Source organism: Vombatus ursinus, unplaced genomic scaffold (genome assembly GCF_900497805.2).
Source record: "Vombatus ursinus unplaced genomic scaffold, bare-nosed wombat genome assembly UNPS02014805.1, whole genome shotgun sequence".
NCBI lineage: Eukaryota > Metazoa > Chordata > Mammalia > Diprotodontia > Vombatidae > Vombatus > Vombatus ursinus.
In genome coordinates this window covers 2,643,942-2,665,646 of record NW_020954583.1, presented here as the reverse complement: position 1 = coordinate 2,665,646, position 21,705 = coordinate 2,643,942, and the positions used below count along the sequence as shown (strand labels likewise).

Sequence of the window (21,705 nt, the reverse complement as noted above, 5' to 3'; positions counted from 1 at the left end):
CAAAAAAAATTAACCATCAGCAGTATTCCTTGGCAGCAGCTTCAGTTTCTTATGCTATTTTTCATTGAAAATATTTAAGGAACTTCTTATGGAACAGTCATACATGGTAAAAAGCAGGGCAGGACTTTTGACACATAAACCTTTTAGGGGAAAACCATAAGTTTGAAAGAAAACCATCAGGCTTTAGATATTCTAGCATACTCTAAACTGAAGTTCTGTCTTACACCACCAGTGGCTAAATTATCAGTAAGCTCTGCAGTGAGGTTGTCACTTCCGCAGCTATATACACATTGCAAAACTATTCTGTATCACATGATTTTAATGAAATAAATATAAAAATGAACCACACAATCAACACATAACTTTAATACTCCACGTCATTTGTCTTGTTCACAATGATGATAACCTCCCTTGTCAACAATCTTGTGAGTTAAGGAGCTGATTCTCATTCTCATACCCATCAGGGAGGTAAGCTCTCCTTAGTTGGTCTGACTTAGGTATGGAGCCACCATTCTTCACATGGCGAGACAGGAAAGCACGAACTGCTGGGTGATCAGCTTTCTCAAGTGGGATGTTGGCTTCCAGGCACATTTTCACAAAGTCCTGGATAACACTGATTTTCTCTGTCTGCGCAGTACTGTTGCACTGAAGAGATGCTGTAAGAGGCCTTTGTTTCTTCCTTACATTCTGTTCTTCAAACTCAGCCTTTCTTTTGGTATGAGTCTTGGACTTGAGGTGATCACTGATGGCAGACTTGCGAACATGATTAAGTACCACGTTGCAAGAAGTGCAGAACAGTTTTCCTCCATCTTCATGTAATTCACCTCCAAACTCAGTGACACGATCCAAAGGAGTCACATACAAAGCAGTCTTGGAACGGTTTCGAGCAGGAGGAGATGTTACTACAAATCGCTCCATTCTGGTTTTCAATAAGGGTCTTTCAAAATAAGAGAAACAAATGGATGAGAACAGGATATTCTATCCACAATTAACAACAAAAGATGGGAGGAAAATCCCTAAAACTATATGCTTACCTAAAGAAATCTGATAAAACAGACTAGAGAAAATCACAATATGGAAAATTAGAGGCAAGTTACTACCACATCAGTAAATTTCTTGATTTTTTAAAAAGTTAAGTAAAACAGATTACAGGGTACTAGAACAAGAGATCAAGCCAATAAATATTTATCAAATTCTATAGCAAAACTCAAATTGTTGCCAATCCTATTTTGCAAACAAGAAAAAAAAATTACAGCTTTGTCCTCTGTCATGATATATGTTAAAGCTGATTATACTATTTTAAGCAGGATTATAGAAGTAATGTCAAATGTAGACTAGTTACACAGCTAGAAATGTGACTGAAGGTTTTACAAAGGTGTTAAGCAGTCTAAAAACGACTATGAGTGGTATAAAAGACAAACTGAAGGCAAATTTTAAACATCCAAAGTTGAGTTAAAAAGTTAAGGTTTGAAAACTTGAGAATAATAATAAAACAGATGATTGTTTATCATCAAAATTATCAATAATTTGTAGTTGTCTATGTACCAGTTTAGTAATAATAATAACTGGCATTTATATAGTATTTTTAGGTTTGCATAGTGCTTTACATACATATTATATGGCAAAATCCTATATAATGACAATGATATGGTAGTATTATGCCTACTGAACACATGAGAAAACTGAGTCTCTAATATGTAAAGTAATCTGGCTACAGTCAGATAACCGCTAAGAGTTAATGGCTATACTGAATTTACTTCTCTCCCATCTAGGAGCTCTTTCCACTACACTATGTTGCCTCTGGGTTGGTTTCAGCAGGTTACTGGACCCAACTGTACAGTAAAAACCATCGCTGGGTATCACATTATTTTCTATCTGAAAAGTTACACATCTACAAAGGATCCCTGAGTTGGTCAGTATGTGGGATTGCTGATTTGAAAACTCCATGCTCCTGAACATGGAAACATCTCTGGGATTTGTTCTATATATAGTTGTCTCAAGCACATAGAAGTTAAGTGACTTCCTCAGAGGTCTTAGTGACTCCAAGCCAAACACTCTGTCCACCATTTTTCTATTTCTATCTAAAAGGTTATGATTAAAAGTAAATCCATGAAGTCTCAAAATATCCTTCACTTAAAGCAGAGATTCTTAACCTGAGATCTATAAACTTATCTTTTTAAAATATTTTGACAACAGCATTTCAGTATAATTGGTTTCCTCTGGAATTTTACATTATTTTATGCACTTAAAATATTATTCTGAGACAGGGTCCACAAGATTCACCAGACTGCCAAATGTATCCACAACACACACACAAAGTTAAGAATCCCTGACTTGGACCCTTAAATGATCTTAAGTGATCTATTCAACTTCAGATCTACGTGTGAAAATTTCTTCTTTTATGACAATCTTAAGTCCTTACAAGTGTACAATTGACTTGGCTTGATACTACGTATTCAACCACCTACCTAGTTGGAATTTATAAAAGTGATGAACAAATTTTTTCCAGGATTGTTGTGAGGATAAAAAAAGTTAATATTTATAAAGCACTTTGCAAACCTTAAAGCATTAAATAAATGCTAGTTATTATTTCAGCAGAAATTTTTTTTTTAATTAAAGCAAGATTAAGAACTGGCGCATATGAGGAATTTGAAAATGCAAAGTTCTAAACATTACTAAATGCAAAATAAAGTCAACTGGGAAATGCTATTTTCAAGTTTAAATGTTTACCAAGTTAGTTTCCAGTTTTGTTGCCTTGACACTTAGCAGTGAAGGGTTCCCAATCTGAGAAAACAGAGATGTCAAATCCGGGCACCCTCTGCCTGTTCCAAACACAGAGTTGCTTTCAAATCAGTTTCTCAACAAGTGGTGGTAGAGAAATGGTTTCTGGGCTTGCACCCTATTTTCGCTGGCGTACCTGGTAGTCATTCCCTTACTAGAGTAAAAGAAAAATGGAAGGGGAGGAGGGGAGAAGGGAAAGAGGAAGTGGGAGTGAAAAAGAGGTGCAAAAGAGTGTCAACAACAACCACCAAACAGGTGGCTCAAAAACGGGTCCCCCTAGGCACCAGCCCCCAGCCCGGACCCCTACAACGCGCCCCCCACCCTTCTCCTAAGCACACCCAATCCCTGCTCTGGATACCCTCTCGGACCTCCCCTCCTCTTCTCGCCCCTCCCTTACTCAGTTCCCAAGCCCGAGTGTTCCGGAAAGGAGGAGTTGAGCATCCCCTTGGGAATCGGGATTCCCACCCTAAACCGGACGAGCGCGCCCGCCGGCGCCTCTACTTCCCCGCTCCGCTGTGGGGGGGGGAGAGAAAGCGGGGAAGACGGGGGTGGGGGTGGGAAGCTTCCTCCCGGCCCTCCCCCCCCCGCCCCCGGCCCCTCGAGCCCAGACACCCCACCACCGAGAAGCCGACAGTTCCGGGTGGGGAGGGGGGGTCAGCAGCGAGGCTGCGGCGGCGGCCGCTGACAGGTTTGCCGTCTTCCTTCTTCCTCCCACAGTCAACGGCTCCCACCCCCCCCACCCCCACTCCCCGCCTGATTCCGGGACAGAAGGCCCCGGGCCCACAGCCCGCACCAACGGCCCGGCCCGCCCACAGCTTCCCCGCTGCTCGGTACCGTAGGATCAGGGCCGCCACTAGGGGAGGAGGACGAGAAGCAACCAGGAAGGGGGAGGAGGCGAAGGAGGTGGGAAAGGGAGAAGGAGGAGGACCAGTTGCCGCTGCCACCGTCGCCCGATCAAGCCCCGCGGCGGCCGCCGTGTCCCCCGCCGCGCCCCGTCCTCCTCCGCGGCCTATTGCGAAGCACGGTAGGCGGCCCCCAGCAACCGCCGTGAAGCGCTGTCCAACGGCTGGTTGGCGGGTCAGACGGACGGCCACTCCGGCCAATGGCAGCTAGAGGGCGGGAGCCAGGGTGACTGGCGGCGAGAGATGGCCAATGCAGATTGGGGGCGGGGGTGGGCGGAGCCGGAAGTAGGGCCCCGGCAGAGCGGCGCTTGTCCGGCTGGGGGGGAAAGAGGGGAGGGAATTAGAGGAGGAGGAGTAGGTTAGCAGCGGCAGCGACGGCTTCGCTGGGGCTGGTACGCGCTGGGCTGCGAGAGCCTCATGGCGGAGGAAGAGAGCGACCAGGAGGCCGAGCGCCTTGGGGAAGAACTCGAGGCTATCGTGGACTCCCCTCCGGGTTCCGTCGCATTCGGAGCCGGGGCTGGTGGCGATGGAGGAGGCGGCTGCGGCGTTGGAAGCAGCAGCAGCAGGATCAGCAGCCGGGATTACTGCCGCCGCTTCTGTCAGGTGAGAAACAGCAGTGGCCGCCCTCCCGGCTGCTGGGGGTGGGGGCACGCTTCCCCTTTGACCTCCCTCTCCAGCCCCACATTTTCTCCTCCTTCGTCCTCCCCTGGTCCGGAGGGGTGCTTACGGCGCACGCTCCTGGGGGAGGGGGTGGGGAACGGAGGCTGCGGGCACCCGGGAGGGGGCGGGGCCGCGTTGACCCCGGTACTAGGGTGCAGAGGGGATGAGAGGTCAGAGGGAAGTGGGGGGGTGTTGCCCCCTGGCCCAGTGGTCATCCCCCCGACTTCCACATACTAAGCCTTCATCTTCCTCCCCCCATCCTTATTCTTCTCTGCCCAGTTCATGAGGTTTAAGTCAGTGCCTGCTTGAGACCATCTCTTTTCCGGTGTTAAACATCCAGTCCTCTCCCCTGCCTCCTCCTTGTCTCACACACACCCCCAAAACCTCCTTAAGTAATGTTTCTGCTTTACCCCCTCTTTCCCACCTTGTTCTCCACTGTTTCGGGGTGGGTGACATGTCAACTCTCTACTGCCCCCTCTCCTGTCATCTCTTCCCCTCCCCCGCAGCCAGGGTCTCCTGTCATCCCCTCCCTGACACCCAGCTGGGGCTACTTCTGTCTTTTGCTCAGGCCCTGAACCACGGCTACTCTGTGTTTTGTTTTGATTTTTCCCTCCTTCTTGTGGGAAAATGACGCGCCCCCCATCCTTTACTATCCCCCACGTTTCACCTTTCTCAATACTAACTACCCAAAGGAAAGTCGTTTTTTAAGCATTGTTAAAATTACAACCCCACTTCTTCCTTTATGTTGCAGTCATGATAGTGAAATAGTGTAGCGGCAGTGACAGAAAACTCTTTGCCCCTTTTCAGTCTGCAGCCGCTATATTTCAGTGTAGATTTGAGTCTTTAGATTAAATCAAAACGTTGCTACTCCTAAAGTACTTACCTAAGAGAAAATTTAAGAGGTATGCTTTCACTGACATATACATAATAACTTAAAGTTTACATTCCCATACAGTCCCCAAAGAGTCTACTTCTGGCTCCTGTTTTCCATACTGAAAGTCTGAGATTTTAAAAAATCCTATTTTGAAAGTATTTTTAGTAAAGGTTTTTTTTCTCCTTGCTTTGCTTTTTGCCCTTATATAACAAATAGGAATGAAAAATAATGGTATACTTGGACTATTAAATTAATGGACTTCATATTTACTAACATTTGATTGTGTCATTCTGAGTTGGGATGTTGAAGAGGGAGAAAAGATAAGGTTGACATCTTGGAAATATAAGCTGTTTATTTGTTGACTTTTTAGAATAAGTAGCTTGTGAATGGTTGTTGTTTTGCCTAGAAGGATGGCCCCACTGTTGATTGGCAATGTAAGCAAAAGTTCTATATAGTGACTTACTTGAAAAATACATCTTGTGTTTCTCTGAAGTTGACCTAATATGTCTTTAGTGCTATCATCACCATTGTTAACCATCTAGAAATCATGTAACCAGGAAGGAACCCTGGTTTGTAAATGCTGTAATTTATAGTTCCTGAGGAGATTTATGTTACAAATGATCTTACTTGACTACCTTGACTTCTAAGAAAACTATTGGATACATTTAGAACCATTGTTTAGTGTTAAAAACCTGATTCTGTAGGGTGTTTTGTTTTTGTTTGTTTTTACATTTTTCTCCTATCCACATTATAAAGGAGTAACATTTCATTTTACATGTTATTTATATTTATCCTTGATACTATAATCTTTTAATTTAATGTAGGACCTAATCTTCTAAAAGGTAAGGGGCTCCCCATTTTTGCAGTACTTAACATTATTTTTTATTTTGTTTTTTGTTGTGTTCCATAACAACATTGACTGGTTAGTGAAAACAAAGTGAATATGAACAAGAAAAACAGAAAAAAAGGATCTATTCCACATTGTAAAATGGCAACACATCAGGGCTTTTACATGCTTCATTGTATCAGAAAGTTTTATTACAGACTGACTTGCTATTTTTATAAAATGCTAAAGCTCTTTTTTTAAGCAGTATATAGGATTTATGCCTCTGAGCCTTTTTTAGATGACCTAAAACATAAAGATTCTTAACCTGAGGTCCTTGAACTTTAAAATATTTTGGTTGTTGTTTCATTATAATTAGTTTCTTTTGTAATTCTATGTATTTTAAAATTTTAGAAAAGGGGAGAGGAGAAGTAAGTATTTATATAGCATCTACTCTCTGCTAAATGCTTTTACAGCGTACGTCATTTGATCCTCACAACAACTCTGTGAGATAGGTGCTATTATTCTTATTTTCCAATTGAGGAAAACTGAAGCAGAGGTTAAGTGACATACCCAGAGTCACATAGCTAGTATATGTGTGTTTACATTTGAACTCAGGTGTGGTATCTACTGTGCCAGAGACTACCTCTATAGGCTTTACCCCTGGAGTAAAAGGTGGTCTGCCTTTGCTGAATTTCACTGTTGAGCAAACAAGTTTTAGTATAGTCAACTTAAATTTCTCAGTGCTAATTGGCTTGAGTAAGGGAGCAATGGAATATATAATCCAAAATAGTAGTCCAGGGGCAGCTAGGTGATGCAGTTGATAGAGCACTGGCCCAAGAGTCAGGAGGACTTGAGTTCAAAAGCTGTGTGACCCTAGGCAAGTCACTTAAATTGCCTCACCCCCCCAAAAAAAACCCCACCACCAAAATAGTAGTCCAAAATAGAGGTTTACTTTTATAATTATTTTTCTTAAGCTAACAGTTAATTAAACAAGTTCCCATTTTGCTAAGCAGGCTGAATTATCTATGAATAATCTGTAAAATAGTTAATATGCATTTAGAGAATTAATTTTAAAATTATTCATTGTACATGTATGGTCTTGCAGAGTGGAAAGAGTAGAAAGACTTCAAGTGAACTTAACTTGAGAGAAGTAGAAATACTGAATCAAAATTTCTTGCCAGCTGGTTGTATAGGTGGAGAGAGATGTTGGTATAGAGAAGGGGTCCTTTTTGGTTGTCTGAATTTCATGGAACCCTTCTAAGAACAATAATTTTAAAAGCATAAGATAAAATGCATAGGAATACAAAGGAAACCAGTTATATTGAAATACAATTATCAGAAATTTTAAGGCACCAGCTTAACTCCTGATAAAATATCAAAGGTAGACTTGTATTTCTTGCCTTAAGAAATAATTAAACTTAATCCATTGCACTAAACATGTACTGAGTGAAATAATTCTCTTTAACATTACAGCATTCTCTAGTAGTTCTCAAAGTAGAGTAAAGAACACTTAGGGTTCTGAGACTTTCTGGATGGGATGGAATTGGGATGATAGATAAAAGTGATTTTATGACAACAACGCTGAACTCAAAGATATATGAAGTGGATGAATTGGCCATGTGCATCACTGTATCATGAATCTCCCTTCTTTGATACTCTGTCCTTGACAGTCTTAAAAATTTGCTTCAATGCCAGAAGGGAGACTAGAACAGCAGAATTATAAATAATTGTGATGGATGCAAAAAGAAATGGAAGATTTATGTGTGTGTCTGACTGAAAAAGTTCATGGGAGTATCCTTGGGTTGTTGAATGAAAAAGTTTGATAACTTTACATTTTAACTCTCTGAAACAACAGAATTAGTTGTTCAGTTAGTATATTGATGTAATCAAGGGAATGCTGGTAAATGTTTAACAACTGACTGGGAGTGGGATGGCATGTACATGCAATACCTAATTTTCTTCACTTTCTTAAGTCTAAATAATTTTTTTAAGTACTATAAGTGAAGCCCAGATTCATAGCATTTGCTGATTTTTGAGGTGTAAATGTTGACACTGAAAGTATGACAGTCTACTGGGCAGCCTGTTTGAGTTGGCTCTAGCTTACTCTTGGATGTAAGTGCTCTATTTTTTTTGAATTTTTTTTTTTTTGTGAGGCAGTCAGGGTTAAGTGACTTGCCCAGGATCACACAGCTAGTATGTGTCAAGTGTCTGAGGACAGATTTGAACTCAGGTCCTCCTGACTCCAAGGCAGGAACTCTATCCTCTGTGCCACGTAGTTGCCCCTTTTGATTTTCTTGTGTGACTCAGTGGATGGACATGGAGTAAGGAAAAACTGAGTTCAAATCTGGCCTCACTAACTACCTGGGTGACCCTGGACAAGTCACTTAACCTCTGTCTGCTTCAATTTCCTCATCAGTAAAATAGGGGTGATAATAGCACCTAACTTCCAAAGTTGTTGTGTAGATAAAACAAGATAATACAGTCAGTCTTCAACTTTGATTCCTCAAAAGGGCAAAAGTCTAAAAAAGAAATGTTAAAACATTGAATCTATGATAGATAGGGAATTAGGTACCTGCAACCACCAAATAATGAAATCTTTTGCTAGAGATTGCTAAAAATACACTTTTCTACTAATAATTCTTTATAGCAAAGCTAATTCTGATATGTACTTTTCTTTACACAGTAACTATGAAATAACCCATAAAATTCAGTACATGAAATAAAGTTGGTAACATGCAAAACATGTCCAAGAATTCTCTGACCTTTTGTGCTCACATCTCAATTAAAAAAAAAAGAAAAACAAAAACAAAAAAATTGATTTCAGAAAATATACTTTTCATAACACATGCAATCTATAGTTCCATAAATACTTTCCTCCTTTTTGCGGATATAATGAATTGTTGATTTGTTGACACCAAACTCGTGGCTGGCTACAGACATTCCATTCTGTGTGTCTCACAGCTGACTTTGCATGTTTGTGCTTAGAGCTCAAAGGACTTATACTATGCTTTGGGGACACAAATGCAACACAAAACTTGAATTTTAAGGGCAAGCAATGAAAATATGCAATGAATGCATGAGGAACTCTTCACAGTGGTGGAATGAATAAGATCTTGTAGGACACTAGCTGCTCCACAATCTTGCACATATTGTGCCTTTTATGTTTTTCTCTGCTTCACATGGTGGGGAATGTGCAAGGTTGCCAGTTTGAAAGTAAAGTTACTAATAAATCACATTAATGCTTGAAGTCCTGGAAGTTAAACATGAGTGTTGAGGATTGACTGTATTTGTAAAGGACTTTGCAAACCTTAAAGTACTATATAAATGCTAGCTATTATTATTGTATATCTGAGTAGTTTTTCTAGACTCATAAGGTTGTAATCTTCTACCTAAACTTCATTACCATAATGAATATGTTGACATTGTATTATAAGTTATAATAGCAAGGATTGCATAGTTTTGTCCCAAACCTCTTTTCTCCTGCCTCATACAGCAAGCATAGTACATTGCATATAGGTGTTTAATAAATTTGACATTTATTAAAATGGACTTCCTAATCATTTCTTCCCAAGTAATAGTAGCATAATACTTAGCAACTTTTAGTATCTTGATGCTTATAAAATATATTAACATAAGAAGTTGGTAACATTTTGTCATTAATTAAAATTTAGAGAAAATTTAAGTACTTAAAATGCCCTTTTAGTTTAAATAGAAAGCTTCCTTGCTTACTATTAAACATTAGCATCAAATGATGGAAAATTCAAAGATGCTAAATCATTTAATATTTATAGATGTAACTATTTGAATATTTATAGGAATCAAATAGTACCTGTATTTATACCTTCATCAAGAAAAGGAAAATTAACTAAGACGTGTGTGTGTATATGTGTGTGTATACACTATAATATGGACTTTATTTTGTTATTGTATATTTGCTTTATGTTTAAGGTGTTATTCTGCAAACTTTAGGATTGATTTGAATAAGTCAATAGCATACATAAAATTGAAATGAAATCTAGAATACTAGATAATATAAAGAAGGTTTAAATTTTAAAAAAACCTTTCTATTTATTTGACATTAGGATCATGTTCCTGGACTTCAAAAAATCACTTCTTTGTTTCTTGAATAGTTTTGTATACTTTACTTTTATTCTATGTTTGATATCCTAGATATTTCAGGTATAGCATTATCTTGTTAGCATCTTAGTCTGAAAGGATTAAACAAAATGGGCAGACTATGAATTGAAAAATAGCTTTTCTTATTATAAATGTACATATTTTTAACATTGCCTTTTTAACAATTTTAATGACTAAGTCACCTAAAGTGTATGTCCTGTTTCAGTAAATAATATTCCAAGAGATAAAAATAATGGACAGTGGTGAATTTGTTTTACTATTGTTGACTTCCTAGTGGTAAGCACCTGAAGACATCCAACAACCTCATATTACTTCATAGGAAAGCTTGCTCAGTATAGAAATAATTAGTCTAGCTGATCTAGACTTTTAGCAGTAAATGCAAACATTATCAAAAAATCATTGAATTTTGAAGCTAGGAAGGATCTTTAAAATTATGTAATCTAGCTTCTTTATTTTGTAGTTGAAGAAATTGAATGTCTTAGCCATTGGATTAATAAGTGGTAGAGTCAAGACTCTGAATCCAGGTCTTCAGATCTAGTTCATTGTTCCTTTTATACTACCACTTATGTAGAGATATAGAAGCTGAGGGTTAGAAAAGGGGTGATATGGAAAAGTGTTGAGAGTTGCTTATTTGTTGAATCTTTGGCTTACTATGTTTATCCTTTAGGATTTGAAAAATTTTGACTTGGGACTTTTATGAGGTAATTTTTACAGTTTTCAAAAGAAAAAAAAAAGCAAGTGGAGGGAAATGAAGGATATTACATGTCCATAAAGTATTGGTTTGAGAGGCTCTGAAAGGATTTCGAAGGTGCCTTTGGAGATTTGCCCCGAGTATGTTTTCTGCCCTATGCTGATGGGGTGAAATTGTGCCTCATTTTTTTTTTTTTTGAACAGGGTTACTTTAAAACTTGATAGATTAGGAAATACAACTGGTAAAGTATGCCCAAATTTTATTTTAAAATTTGTTTTATTAGTGACTTTTAAAAATAATACATTCATTTCCAAATATATCCACTTTCCTTTTTAACAAAAATTAAAATAGAAGAAAAAAGCCAGGTGTGGTGGCACATGCCTGTAGTCCCCGTAAGAGGAAAGGGGAGAGGATAAGGCTGAACTCTTGAGCTCCAGAGTTCTGAGCTGCAATAGAGTTTAAACCAATCGAGGCATCGGGTGTCAGCACCAAGTCACGCGCACTAATATGGTGAATCCTGAGACTTACTAAGAAGGAGCCAACCTTGCCAAATTAGAAATGGAGTAAGTCAAAAGTCCTGTACTGATCAGTAGTGGGAGTAGGCCCTTGAGTGATTGATGGACTTACAGCCTGGGTGAGATAGAGGAGATCCAGTCTCCAAAAAAAGAAAAAGAAAAAACAGTTCAGCAAAACTAACATGTTAGCTGAGTTGGGCAGTGTATGTAACATTCCCTATTTCCAGTAAAAGAGAAAGGATGTATTTTTTTCAACTTCTTGGGAGTTAATTTTGTCATTATAATTATATGGCATTCAATTAAATTTTATTTTTTCAATTTCCATTGTAGTCATTTTATACTACGTTGTGAGCATCAGATGAGATAATATAGTCAAAGCATTTTGAAAACCTGAAAGCACTATATAAATGTTAAATGTATTGTTTTCTTGGTTCCACTTGGGTATGTATGTCTTTCCATGCTTCTCTCACTTTTTCATTTTCATAATTTCTTATAGAATAGTAATAATAGATCATTACTGTATAATGTATATCACATATAACTGCTATATGGTCATTTCAGTATGCCATAATTTATTTAGCCATTGCCCAGTTGTTGGACACCTACTTTGTTTTTATCATTTTACTACCGTAAAAGTTGTGCTTTGAAGATTTTAGATCTTGATATGTATGGGACCTTTCTGTCTTTGATCTCCTTGGAGTATGTGCCAAGCAATAGGATCTTAAGGTTAAAGGGGCTGGAAATTTTAAGAACCATTTCTTTTCTAGTTAGAAAGCCATAAAAATTTAAATTTAAAAATTGCGTCTGACACATAACAGCCATGGGATTCTAAACAAATCACTTAACTTATTAGTGTTCTAGGCAGCTCTCTAGATTATAGTTGTAGAGAAGATGCTGATTGGTTAAGGGGAGATTACTCATATCAGTGAATTCACAAGTCCAGTTCCTCTCTAAGTTTTCCAGAATGGTTGGGCAAATTCATAGATCCACCAAGGGTATTAGTGTGCTTGTCTTCTTGCTACCCCCTCCTTCATATCTATTACCATCTTTTGTTATGTTTACCAGTTTGCTGAGTGTGAGGTGAAACCTGTTATTTCATTTTTTCGTTTTTATTAGTCATTTGGTTGTTAACTGTCGCCATTTTTTTTGTTTACCTACATTTTAGCAAAGTATTTGACAAAACCTCTTTTGTCCTTCTTAAGGGAAAGAGGGAAAGATGTTTGCTAAATAGTAGTAGAGTCAGGTGGATTTAGAATATACAAGGAGTGGTCATTAATGGTTAACTGTCAACTTGGAAGGAAGTCTCTAGTGGAATGTCCTAAGGATCTGTACTTGACCCTACAGACAAATTTGTCATTAATTTGGATCGTTTTTGTCAGTTAACTTATATTTGTAGATGACCCAAAGCTGGTAGGTATTTTTTTTTTTTATAACGCATCGGATGACACATTGCATGACAGAATCAGGATCCAAAAATATCTTGACAGACTTGAACATTGCCTCTTGGCTGAGTCTAGTAAGATTAAATTGATCACGGATACATTTAAGATTATAAAATTTTGATTTCAAAAAATTAACTTACAGTGCAAGATAGAGGAGGCATAGTTTGACAGTGGTTTTTCTGAAAACGTTCTGGGGGTTTTAGTGTATTGCAAGTTCAATATGTGTAGATAATGTGAGATAGCAACCCCCAAATAAGGCATTCTTTTTTTTTTTAAACTTTTTATTTTTTATTTTTTTTTTACTTTTAGGCAATTGGGGTTAAGTGACTTGCCCAGGGTCACACAGCTAGTAAGTGTCAAGTGTTTGGTCCAAGGCCAGTTTTGAACTCAGGTCCTCCTGACTTCAGGGCCAATGCTCTATCCACTGCACCACCTAGCTGCCCCCAAATAAGGCATTCTTTAGACACGTTAGAAGAGGCACATTATCTACAACACAAGAAGTGATTATCTTTATCTTGCCCTGTATCAGGGCCTCTCTCAATTATTATTGTCAGTTCTGGGTGGGACATTTTAGAAGGAAATGAAAAACATCCAGAGGATGCTGATCAAAGGGGTGAAGGGCTTCAAGATAATATTTTTCAGTCCTGTCTGACTGTTCATGACCCCACTTGGGGTCTTGTTGGCAAAGATACTGGACTGGTTTGCCATTTCCTCTTCCAGCTCATCATACAGATGAGGAAACTGAGCCAAACAGGGTTAAGGGACTTGCCCAGGGTCATACTGCTAGTGTCTGAGGCCAGATTTGAACTCAAGGAGATGAGTCCATGCCCAGCACTCTATCAACTGCGCCACTTAGGTGTCAAGATAATACCATATGTTTATCAGGTGGGAATATTTAGCTTGGGATAGAGAAGATTTAGGGGAGTGGGAAGGTTGGAAGAGTGTGGAGTAGAGCTTTCCAAGTATTTGAAGGACTACCACATGGGTAATGGATGAGATTTGGTCTTCTTGGCCCCAGAAGAACCCCAGAGAGAAGAAGTAGAAGTAACAGGTGGAAATTGAAAAAGTTGCATGATGTAAAGAAAAATTTCCTAGCAATTAGAGCTGTCCAAACGTAGAATGGAATGCTTTTAGAAATAGTGGATTTCCCATCACAAAAAGTCTTAAAGCAAAAACTGAATTGGTACGTACAAGAAGTGTTTGTTGTAGATGAAATTTTGAAGTCTCTTCTCTGAGATTCTGCAAAATGTTGTTTTTCTTCTCTGTATCTTTTTTGTCCTAAAGCATTATTAAACATGTACTGTGTTAAGCACTGGAGATGCAAAGACTGTTTTTCCTATCATCTCCCTCTGGGAGCATAGATTTTTTTTTTTTAATGTAAAAATTGGTAATTTAAAATAATTTATATAATTTATGGTACTTTAATCCAGATAAACTTCTTCACATTGTTTCTCCTTGACAGTAACATTTTAAAATATTTTTTATTAATTAATTTATTTTGATTTATCAACAATCATTTCCATAAGCTTTGGGTTTTACATTTTTCTCCCCCTCCTTTCCCACTTTGCTCCCAAGACGCCGTGCAATCTGTTGTAGGCTTTCACATTAGTAATGTTGAAGGAAGAATAAGAACCAATACAAGGAACCACAAGAAAGAGGAAACAAAACAAAACAGAAGGAAAAAAAAGAGCAAATATTATGCTTCTATCTGCAATCAGAGTTCTTTCTCTCGATGTGGATAGCTTTTCCATCATGAAACTTTTGGAGATGTCTTAGATCCTTGCATTACTGAGAAGGGCTAAATGTATCAAAATTAGTCATCACACAACATGGCTATTACTGTGTACATGGGAGCATAGATAATAATTAAACTAAAAAAATATAATTTCCTTTCTTAATGTATTGGTTCAGAATTACCAGAACACCTATTGCAGTCCATTGTACCCAATAGATATTTAATACATATTTTTGATGAGTATGTATCTTATGACAGTTCCATTGTCCTAAATAGAAGCACCATGATAGTGGATATAGAGCTGATCTCAGATCCAAGCAGACCTGGGTTCAAGTTCTGCCTCTGATATATACTGGCTGTGTGAACCTAGACAAATCACTTAACCTCTTACTGCCTTAGGTAACTTTCTAAGACTAAATTGTAGAGGCAGTGCAGACCTGCATTGTTAGAAGGAGTTTGTTCACCCGGGAATTCTCCTTAGAATGAAATCACAAGTGTATTCCTAAATACATATCCCAAAAGTCTTAATTCAGTTTTGAAGTATTAAAGCTCAAAAGTATTAAGGTATTAAAATTTAAAACTGCTGGCAAACTTTTAGGAAAGTGGAAGAGAAAATTGTTGAGTAGCAACTGTTCATTTTATCAGGTTTCATGAAATACATGCTGGTTATCAAACTTTAATAAGATATTTAAAAATAGAATTCAGCCATTTCTTTCTTACAAGCTTTCTGTTAGTTTTAGAATATGACTTATACTACTTATGTCAAACATATTCTTTCAGTTTACTTCCACAATTCATCAAATATTTATTAAATGCCTGTTACATAGAATGTACTTGACAGGAACTAGGAATACAAAGGTAAAACAAGACAGTCCCTGCCTTCTCAGACCTTATACTTGAGTAGGGAGGATGATACAAGTTATAATATACAAGTCCAAATAGGATATGAGATTTGCAAAGGAAATGGAAGAGAGAACATCTAGCAGGTTTTTGAAAGAAGGAAAATACTTCAATAGATGGAGATGTGTGGGAAAATCTGTAAGACTCAGTTCTTTGAATTTGAATTATGTACAACATTTTCTGAACTATTCAAAGAAACTACTTCAAAAACATCCTAACTGAAGCACTTTAGATCTGAGTTGTTCCTGGCAGAATTATTTTTACTTCTAAAATTGCTTATCTCTTTTTTTTTTAAATCAGTTTTAAATTTTTTTATTTTTTTTTTTGTCTTTTTGTAAATTTGATCATGCTTGAATTTCTGCTATTCAGAATAGGTGAACACTAAACAGACAAATTAAACTACTACAGTTAGATTTGTGCATTTCACATATTTAAATTTAATTAACTGAACATATGGAATAGAAAAAAATGCTTAAAGAAATTCTCAGTCTCTCATGGTGGACTCTAATAAAACATACTTTCTTTTTGTATAAATGGTTATTTCATTATGTCTACATGCAAGTCTCAGAACCCTGCCCTAACTCAGTAGATTTCTTCAGAGTTTTGTGGAAAACTACCTTTATCATTCAAATTACTTGGTTAAAGAAAGTTCAGAACATTTAAAATCATAGAATGTTAAAACAAATAAAATATCTGAGGTGGCATAAGCCTCTTGGTCTTGGAGAAATGAAATGATTAATAAGCAAACAAACATATAACCAAACAACCTTACAGAGGATCATTTCTCTGGAACTGGAAGGGACCTCAGTAGTCTGTCCTCCAGGCCAAACCCCTCATTTTATAGATAAGAGAATTATAGCTTAGAGAGGTGAAGGGAGGTCTAAGTTCACACAAGTATCAAGTGAAGAATATTAAAACTCAGTATATAGTGTTAGTCTGGAGAAGGAAATGACAAATCACTCCAGTATATTTGCCCTGAAAACCTCATAAGGGGTCTCGAAGAGTTGGACATAACTGAATGACTAAACAGCAACAACATACAGTATTAATAGTATTAAAATCATTCCTTCCTGGTTTCCCATCTAATTTTCTAATTGCTTTTTCTTGTTGTTAGTTTTGTTTTGTTGTTGGTTTTTTTTTTGTTGTTGTTTTATTTTCCTCTTCTACCACCTAATTGTGGGTATCCCTACAATTTCTGCTCTATGTCCTCTTCTTTTTCTTTACTCTCTACCCCTACCCCCCTCCATGAGCTCATCTGATGTCAGAATGCCTTGGATGTATCCAGAATATCTCCCCTGATCTCCAGTGTTTCATCTTTACCTGCTTATTGAACATTGCATCTGGATGTCCCATTGATACTTTAAACTCAAAATGTTCAAAAACTCAACAGTTATCTTTCCCCAAAACCCATTTCTCCCAATTTCTGTTGGTGGCATTGCTATCTTCCTGTTGTAACCACATTCAAAACCACAATCATCTTTGACTCATCTTTTTTTTTTCTCAACCGGTTGTCAAGTTTTGTCAGTTCTGCTTCTAAAGTATGCTTAAGATATATTGCTTTTTGTCTACTTACCCTATCATACCCCTAGTTTGCAACCTTTTCACTTTTTATCTCGACTGTTTTAATTGCGTTCTGATTGGTCTTCCTTCACCTTTAGTCTCTACTCTTTTTAGATCTAGATATCATATAGATATATAACATTCTAGATCTAAATAACATCACACAGAGCTACTGTCGGTCTTCCAAATGCACAAGTCTGATAAACCACATTCTTTAAATATTTTTGGCATTCCCTTGTTTCCTATAGGATTGAATACAAAGCATTTAGCTTTCCATCTAAGGCCCTCCATAACCTGGTTCCAACCTACTCTTCCAACATATTTCTTCTTCAGGAATGTTTCCATCTGTTCGAACTATATCCCTACTTACTTTTCAATTTGTTTTGACCCCTCCAGAATCTTTGCCATCCCTCTGGAATGTATTCCCCTTTCCTCTGTAGAAAATTCTTCTTTCAAGGACCAACCAGCTATCCTGTGGAGCCTTGGCTTCCTTCAGCCCTGACTACCTTCCTTCTCCCTTCCTTGAATTTTCTCAGAGCAGTTTGACTCCTTTGTATCTATCACATTCTAACTTGTGTTATATTTATGTATCAAATTTTTTAATCTTGTTATCCACGTTTTCCAGCCTCTCCTTCCTCCTGCCCTGTGATAGTAGCCACTTAAATATCCATTGAATAACTGTCTTAACGGTTGTCTTAAATAAGTCTGTGTTACTAAGTTTTAAATAATCCCTTGTTACATCTTAATAAACATTTAGATGGTGGGCTTTAATGACAGTAAAAATAGTAGTGAATGATGCCATCAGTTTTCACTGCTGCAAAGTAACAGTAAAAGCACCATTTGTACAACAATGTGGACTCTAAATCTTTTCCTTTTTTTTTTTTTTTTTGGCCAAAATTTGCCAGTTTTTTCTCAGCAGTTACAAAGCATAAACATGTTCATTGTAAATTAGGTTTGAGCAAGCTGATACTTAAAATAAACTTGTGAATTGGAAAAAGTAAAACATAATAACTTTTTAAGTCTCATATCAGTACAGAAGGGCAAGGATATTGGGGCATTTAAAATCCAGAATGACTCTACCAATCTTTTTAGTTAACTTAATAATTATTGACAAAAATATTTTGAACTAGATACAGCATCATTTTTAATGTTTTAGAATTAGAACAAATCCAGAACAATGTAGCTCTGAGACATGCTATTCTTAATAGTTGGTAATTATGTATTGTATCTCTATATTTAGATGACAGTTGAAAGAGTTAATTTTTCATGGCCCTTGATAAAATCCATTCCAACATAATAAGTAGATTTTAGTTATAAAGAATTTGATTTCATTTGTACCTTATAATGATATTTCATTCTGTACTTTGAAAACTAATGCTTAAAAATAAGTTTTTAGAATTTACATATGACTGGAGGCAGAACCAAGATGGTTGAGTAGAGGAGCACTCATCTGAACTCTTCCAGATGCCTCAAATAGAAAGAATGAGTGGGTCAAAGAACAAATCATAGAAAAAAAAAATAACTTTATTAAAGAGAATGGTAACAATGAGATAACATGCCAAAATTTATGGGATACAGCCAAAGCAGTACTTGGGGGAAAATTTATATCTTTAAATGCTTACATCAATAAAATAGAGAAAGAGCAGATCAATGAAGCGGGCATACAACTAAAAGAACTAGAAAAAGGACAAATTGAAAATCTCCAATTAAACACCACATTGAAAATCCTGAAAATCAAAGGAGAGATTAATGAAATTGAAAGCAAGAAAACCACAAAACTAGCAGCTGGTTTTATGGAAAAAACAACAACCATAAAGTAGATAAGCCATTGGTTAATTTGGTTTAAAAAAAGAAGGAAGAAAATCAGATTATACCATTATCAAAAATGAAAATAGTGAATTTACCAGCAATGAAGATAAAATTAAAACAATTATTAGGAGTCATTTCCCCAATCATATGCCGGTAAATGTGATAGTCTAAGTGAAACCGATGAATATTATAAACATTGCCCAGATAAACAGAAGAGGAAGTAGAATACTTAACTAACCATATCTTAAAAAAAGAAATTGAAGAAACCATCAGTGATCCAAGAAAAAAATTCCCAGGATGCCCATCAATTGGGAAATGGTCGAACCAGCTGTGGTATATAAATATGATAGAATACTATTGTTCTCTAAAAAATGATGAGCAGGCAGATTTCACAAAAACTAGGGAAAACTTACATGAACTGATGCTGAGTGAAGCGAGTAGAACCAGGAGAACATTATATACAATAACAGCAACATGGTGCAGTGATCAACTTTGATAGCCTTAGCACTTCCTTTTTTGGGGGGGGGCAGTGGGGTTAAGTGACTTGCCCAAGGTCACACAGCTAGTAAGTGTTATGTGTGTGAGGCCGTATTTGAACTTAGGTCTTCCTGAATCCAGGGCTCGTGCTCTATCCACTGCGCCACCTACCTGCCCCTAGACTTAGCTCTTCTCAGCAATACGGTGATCTTAGAAAATAAAAGCTTATGCTGTCCACATCCAGAGAAAGAACTATGGTGTCTGAATGAGATCAAAGCAAACTATTTTCACTTTTTTTTTTCTCATGGTTTTTCCCTTTTGTTCTGATTCTTCTTTCACAACATGACTAATGTGAAAATATGTTTAATGTAGAAATATGTATAATCATACATGTGTAACCTATATGAGATTGCTTGCCATCTCGAGAATGGAGGGAAGGAGGGAAGGAGAAAAAAAAATTGGAACTCAAAATCATATAAAAGTGAATATTGAAAACTATCTTGTAATTGGAAAAATAAAATACTATCAAGTGGGGGAATAAAGAAAAGAAAAAAAAGAAAAAATCCCCATGACCAGATGGCTTCACAAGTGAATTATGTGAAATATTTAAAGAACAATTAATTCCTACAAACTCTTTGGAAAAATAGGCAAAGGAGGAGTCCTATCAAATTCCTTTTGTGACACAAATATGGTGCTGATACCTAAACCAGGAAGAGTAAAACAAAGGTAACTGTCAACTAACTTCCCTAATGAATGCAAACATTTTAAATAAAATACTAGCAAGGAAATTTCAGCAATATATTACAAAGATCCTTCACTATAACCAGGTGGGATTTACATCAGGAATGCAGGCATGGTTCAGTATTAAGAAAACTATCAGTGTAATTGACCGTTTCAATAACAAAAGCAATAAAAGACATAATTATCTCAATAGATGCAGAAAAAGGTTTTGGCAAAATACTCATTCCTATTAAAAAACATTAGAAAACATAGGAATAAATGGAGCATTTCTTAAAATTATACATAGTATCTAGCTAAAACCATCAGCAAGCATTTTCTGTAATGGGGATAAAGCTAGAAGCCTTTCCAGTAAGATCAGTGTGAAACAAGAATGCTCATTATCACTACTATTAATCACTATTGTTCTAGAAATATTCTATAACAGAAAGATGAGAAAAAGAAACCGAAGGAATTAGAATAGGCAATGAGGAAACAAAACTATCACTGTACAGACAATATAATGGTATACTTAGAGAATCAACTGGAAAAACTAGTCGAAATAATTAACTTCAGCAAAGTTGCAGGATATAAAATAAACCTACACAAATCAACAGCATTTCTATATATTGCCAGCAGGAAGAGATAGTAAGACAATATAAGTTCAGAAAGCCTCATCATCAGGTTGGACAACAAATGAAGAATTTTGGGAAAACAACAACCAGACTGGTTGAAAGGAATAGCCTCACTAACAATTAAGCTCCTTTATGTATTTAAATAAGTATTGTAAAAACTTGTTGTCAAGGTGGGGTTGGGGTGGGACTGTACTGGATGCGTGCTCAAATCAAGGCCAATAATTTAGTACCTTGAAGTGTGGAAATAGCCCCTATGTACTTTCTTTAAGATCTTGGAATTTCATATCATGATACTTTATAATCACAGAATCTTAGAATTAAATGAGACTAAAGAGGTCTTTATTCTCACTCATACTGTATCCCTGATTGAAAACTGCCAGCAGTGGGTAAACTTACTATCTTCTGAGGCAGTTTGTTCCATTTTGGGGCAGATGTCATTGTTAGGAAAGTTTTACTTATCTCAAGGTGAAATCTGTCTCTTTGCATCTTCTACCTTTTGCCCCTTGTTTTGCTTTCTGGTACCTACTCAGTCAAATGTGATATTTCTTCCATATGACAGCCCTTCAGATCCCTGAAGTCTTAATCTTCAGATTAAATATTTTCAGTTCCTTCAATTGATCCTCCTGTTGCTTGTTTTTTAGTTTCCTCACCTCAGTCACTCTTCTCCTGTCCTTGCTTATTAATGTTCTTACTAAAATGTTGTCCAAGATGAGTATCCGTGGTGTGAAGATATGAATAGTCATAGTTCCTGGTTTTCCCATTTGTCATTTCCCCCTTTTATCATATTAGTCAATCTGGTAGGTATGAGATGATATCTCGAAGTTGTCTTAATTTTCATTTCTCTAGTCAATAATGATTGAGAGCATTTTTTTTCCCATGACTATATATAGTTTTGATTTCTTCATCGAAAAACTGCCTGTTCAGATCCTTTGACTATTTATCGATTGGGGGATATCTCATATTCTTATAAATTTGCCAATGTTCTCTATGTATTTTAGATATGAGACCTTTATTTGAGAAACTGTATATAAAATTTCCCCCCCA

General features: G+C 37.1%; 2 protein-coding genes across 3 annotated transcripts in view; one reads left to right on the top strand and one right to left on the bottom strand.

Annotated features, from left to right (window-relative positions):
• Window positions 1-301: 301 nt before the first annotated feature.
• On the bottom strand, window positions 302-3,761 carry CGGBP1 (CGG triplet repeat binding protein 1). Of its 2 annotated transcripts, none has more exons than XM_027874181.1 (3): window positions 3,616-3,761; window positions 2,731-2,935; window positions 302-937 (listed from the first exon to the last, which is right to left on the bottom strand). In XM_027874181.1, exon 3 carries the CDS (start codon window positions 916-918, stop codon window positions 415-417), a length of 504 nt encoding a protein of 167 aa, XP_027729982.1. In that variant the 5' UTR covers window positions 919-937; window positions 2,731-2,935; window positions 3,616-3,761; the 3' UTR covers window positions 302-414. The 2 variants fall into 2 exon arrangements, with proteins under 2 accessions (XP_027729982.1, XP_027729983.1); XM_027874182.1 differs by lacking the exon at window positions 3,616-3,761 and adding an exon at window positions 3,179-3,297.
• Window positions 3,762-4,003: 242 nt separating this feature from the next.
• Window positions 4,004-21,705, top strand: part of LOC114051732 (zinc finger protein Rlf-like) — a gene marked incomplete at its 3' end in the record, with an annotated part of 91,135 nt that continues 73,433 nt past the window's right edge. The window contains exon 1 of the mRNA XM_027874173.1: window positions 4,004-4,286. Within this exon, the coding sequence (XP_027729974.1) occupies window positions 4,101-4,286 (186 nt within the window). The remainder of the gene's footprint in view (window positions 4,287-21,705) is intronic.

Coding starts and splice junctions, on each gene's coding strand:
- CGGBP1 (XM_027874181.1), bottom strand. CDS start 918: ATGGAGCGATTTGTAGTAACATCTCCTCCTGCTCGAAACCGTTCCAAG.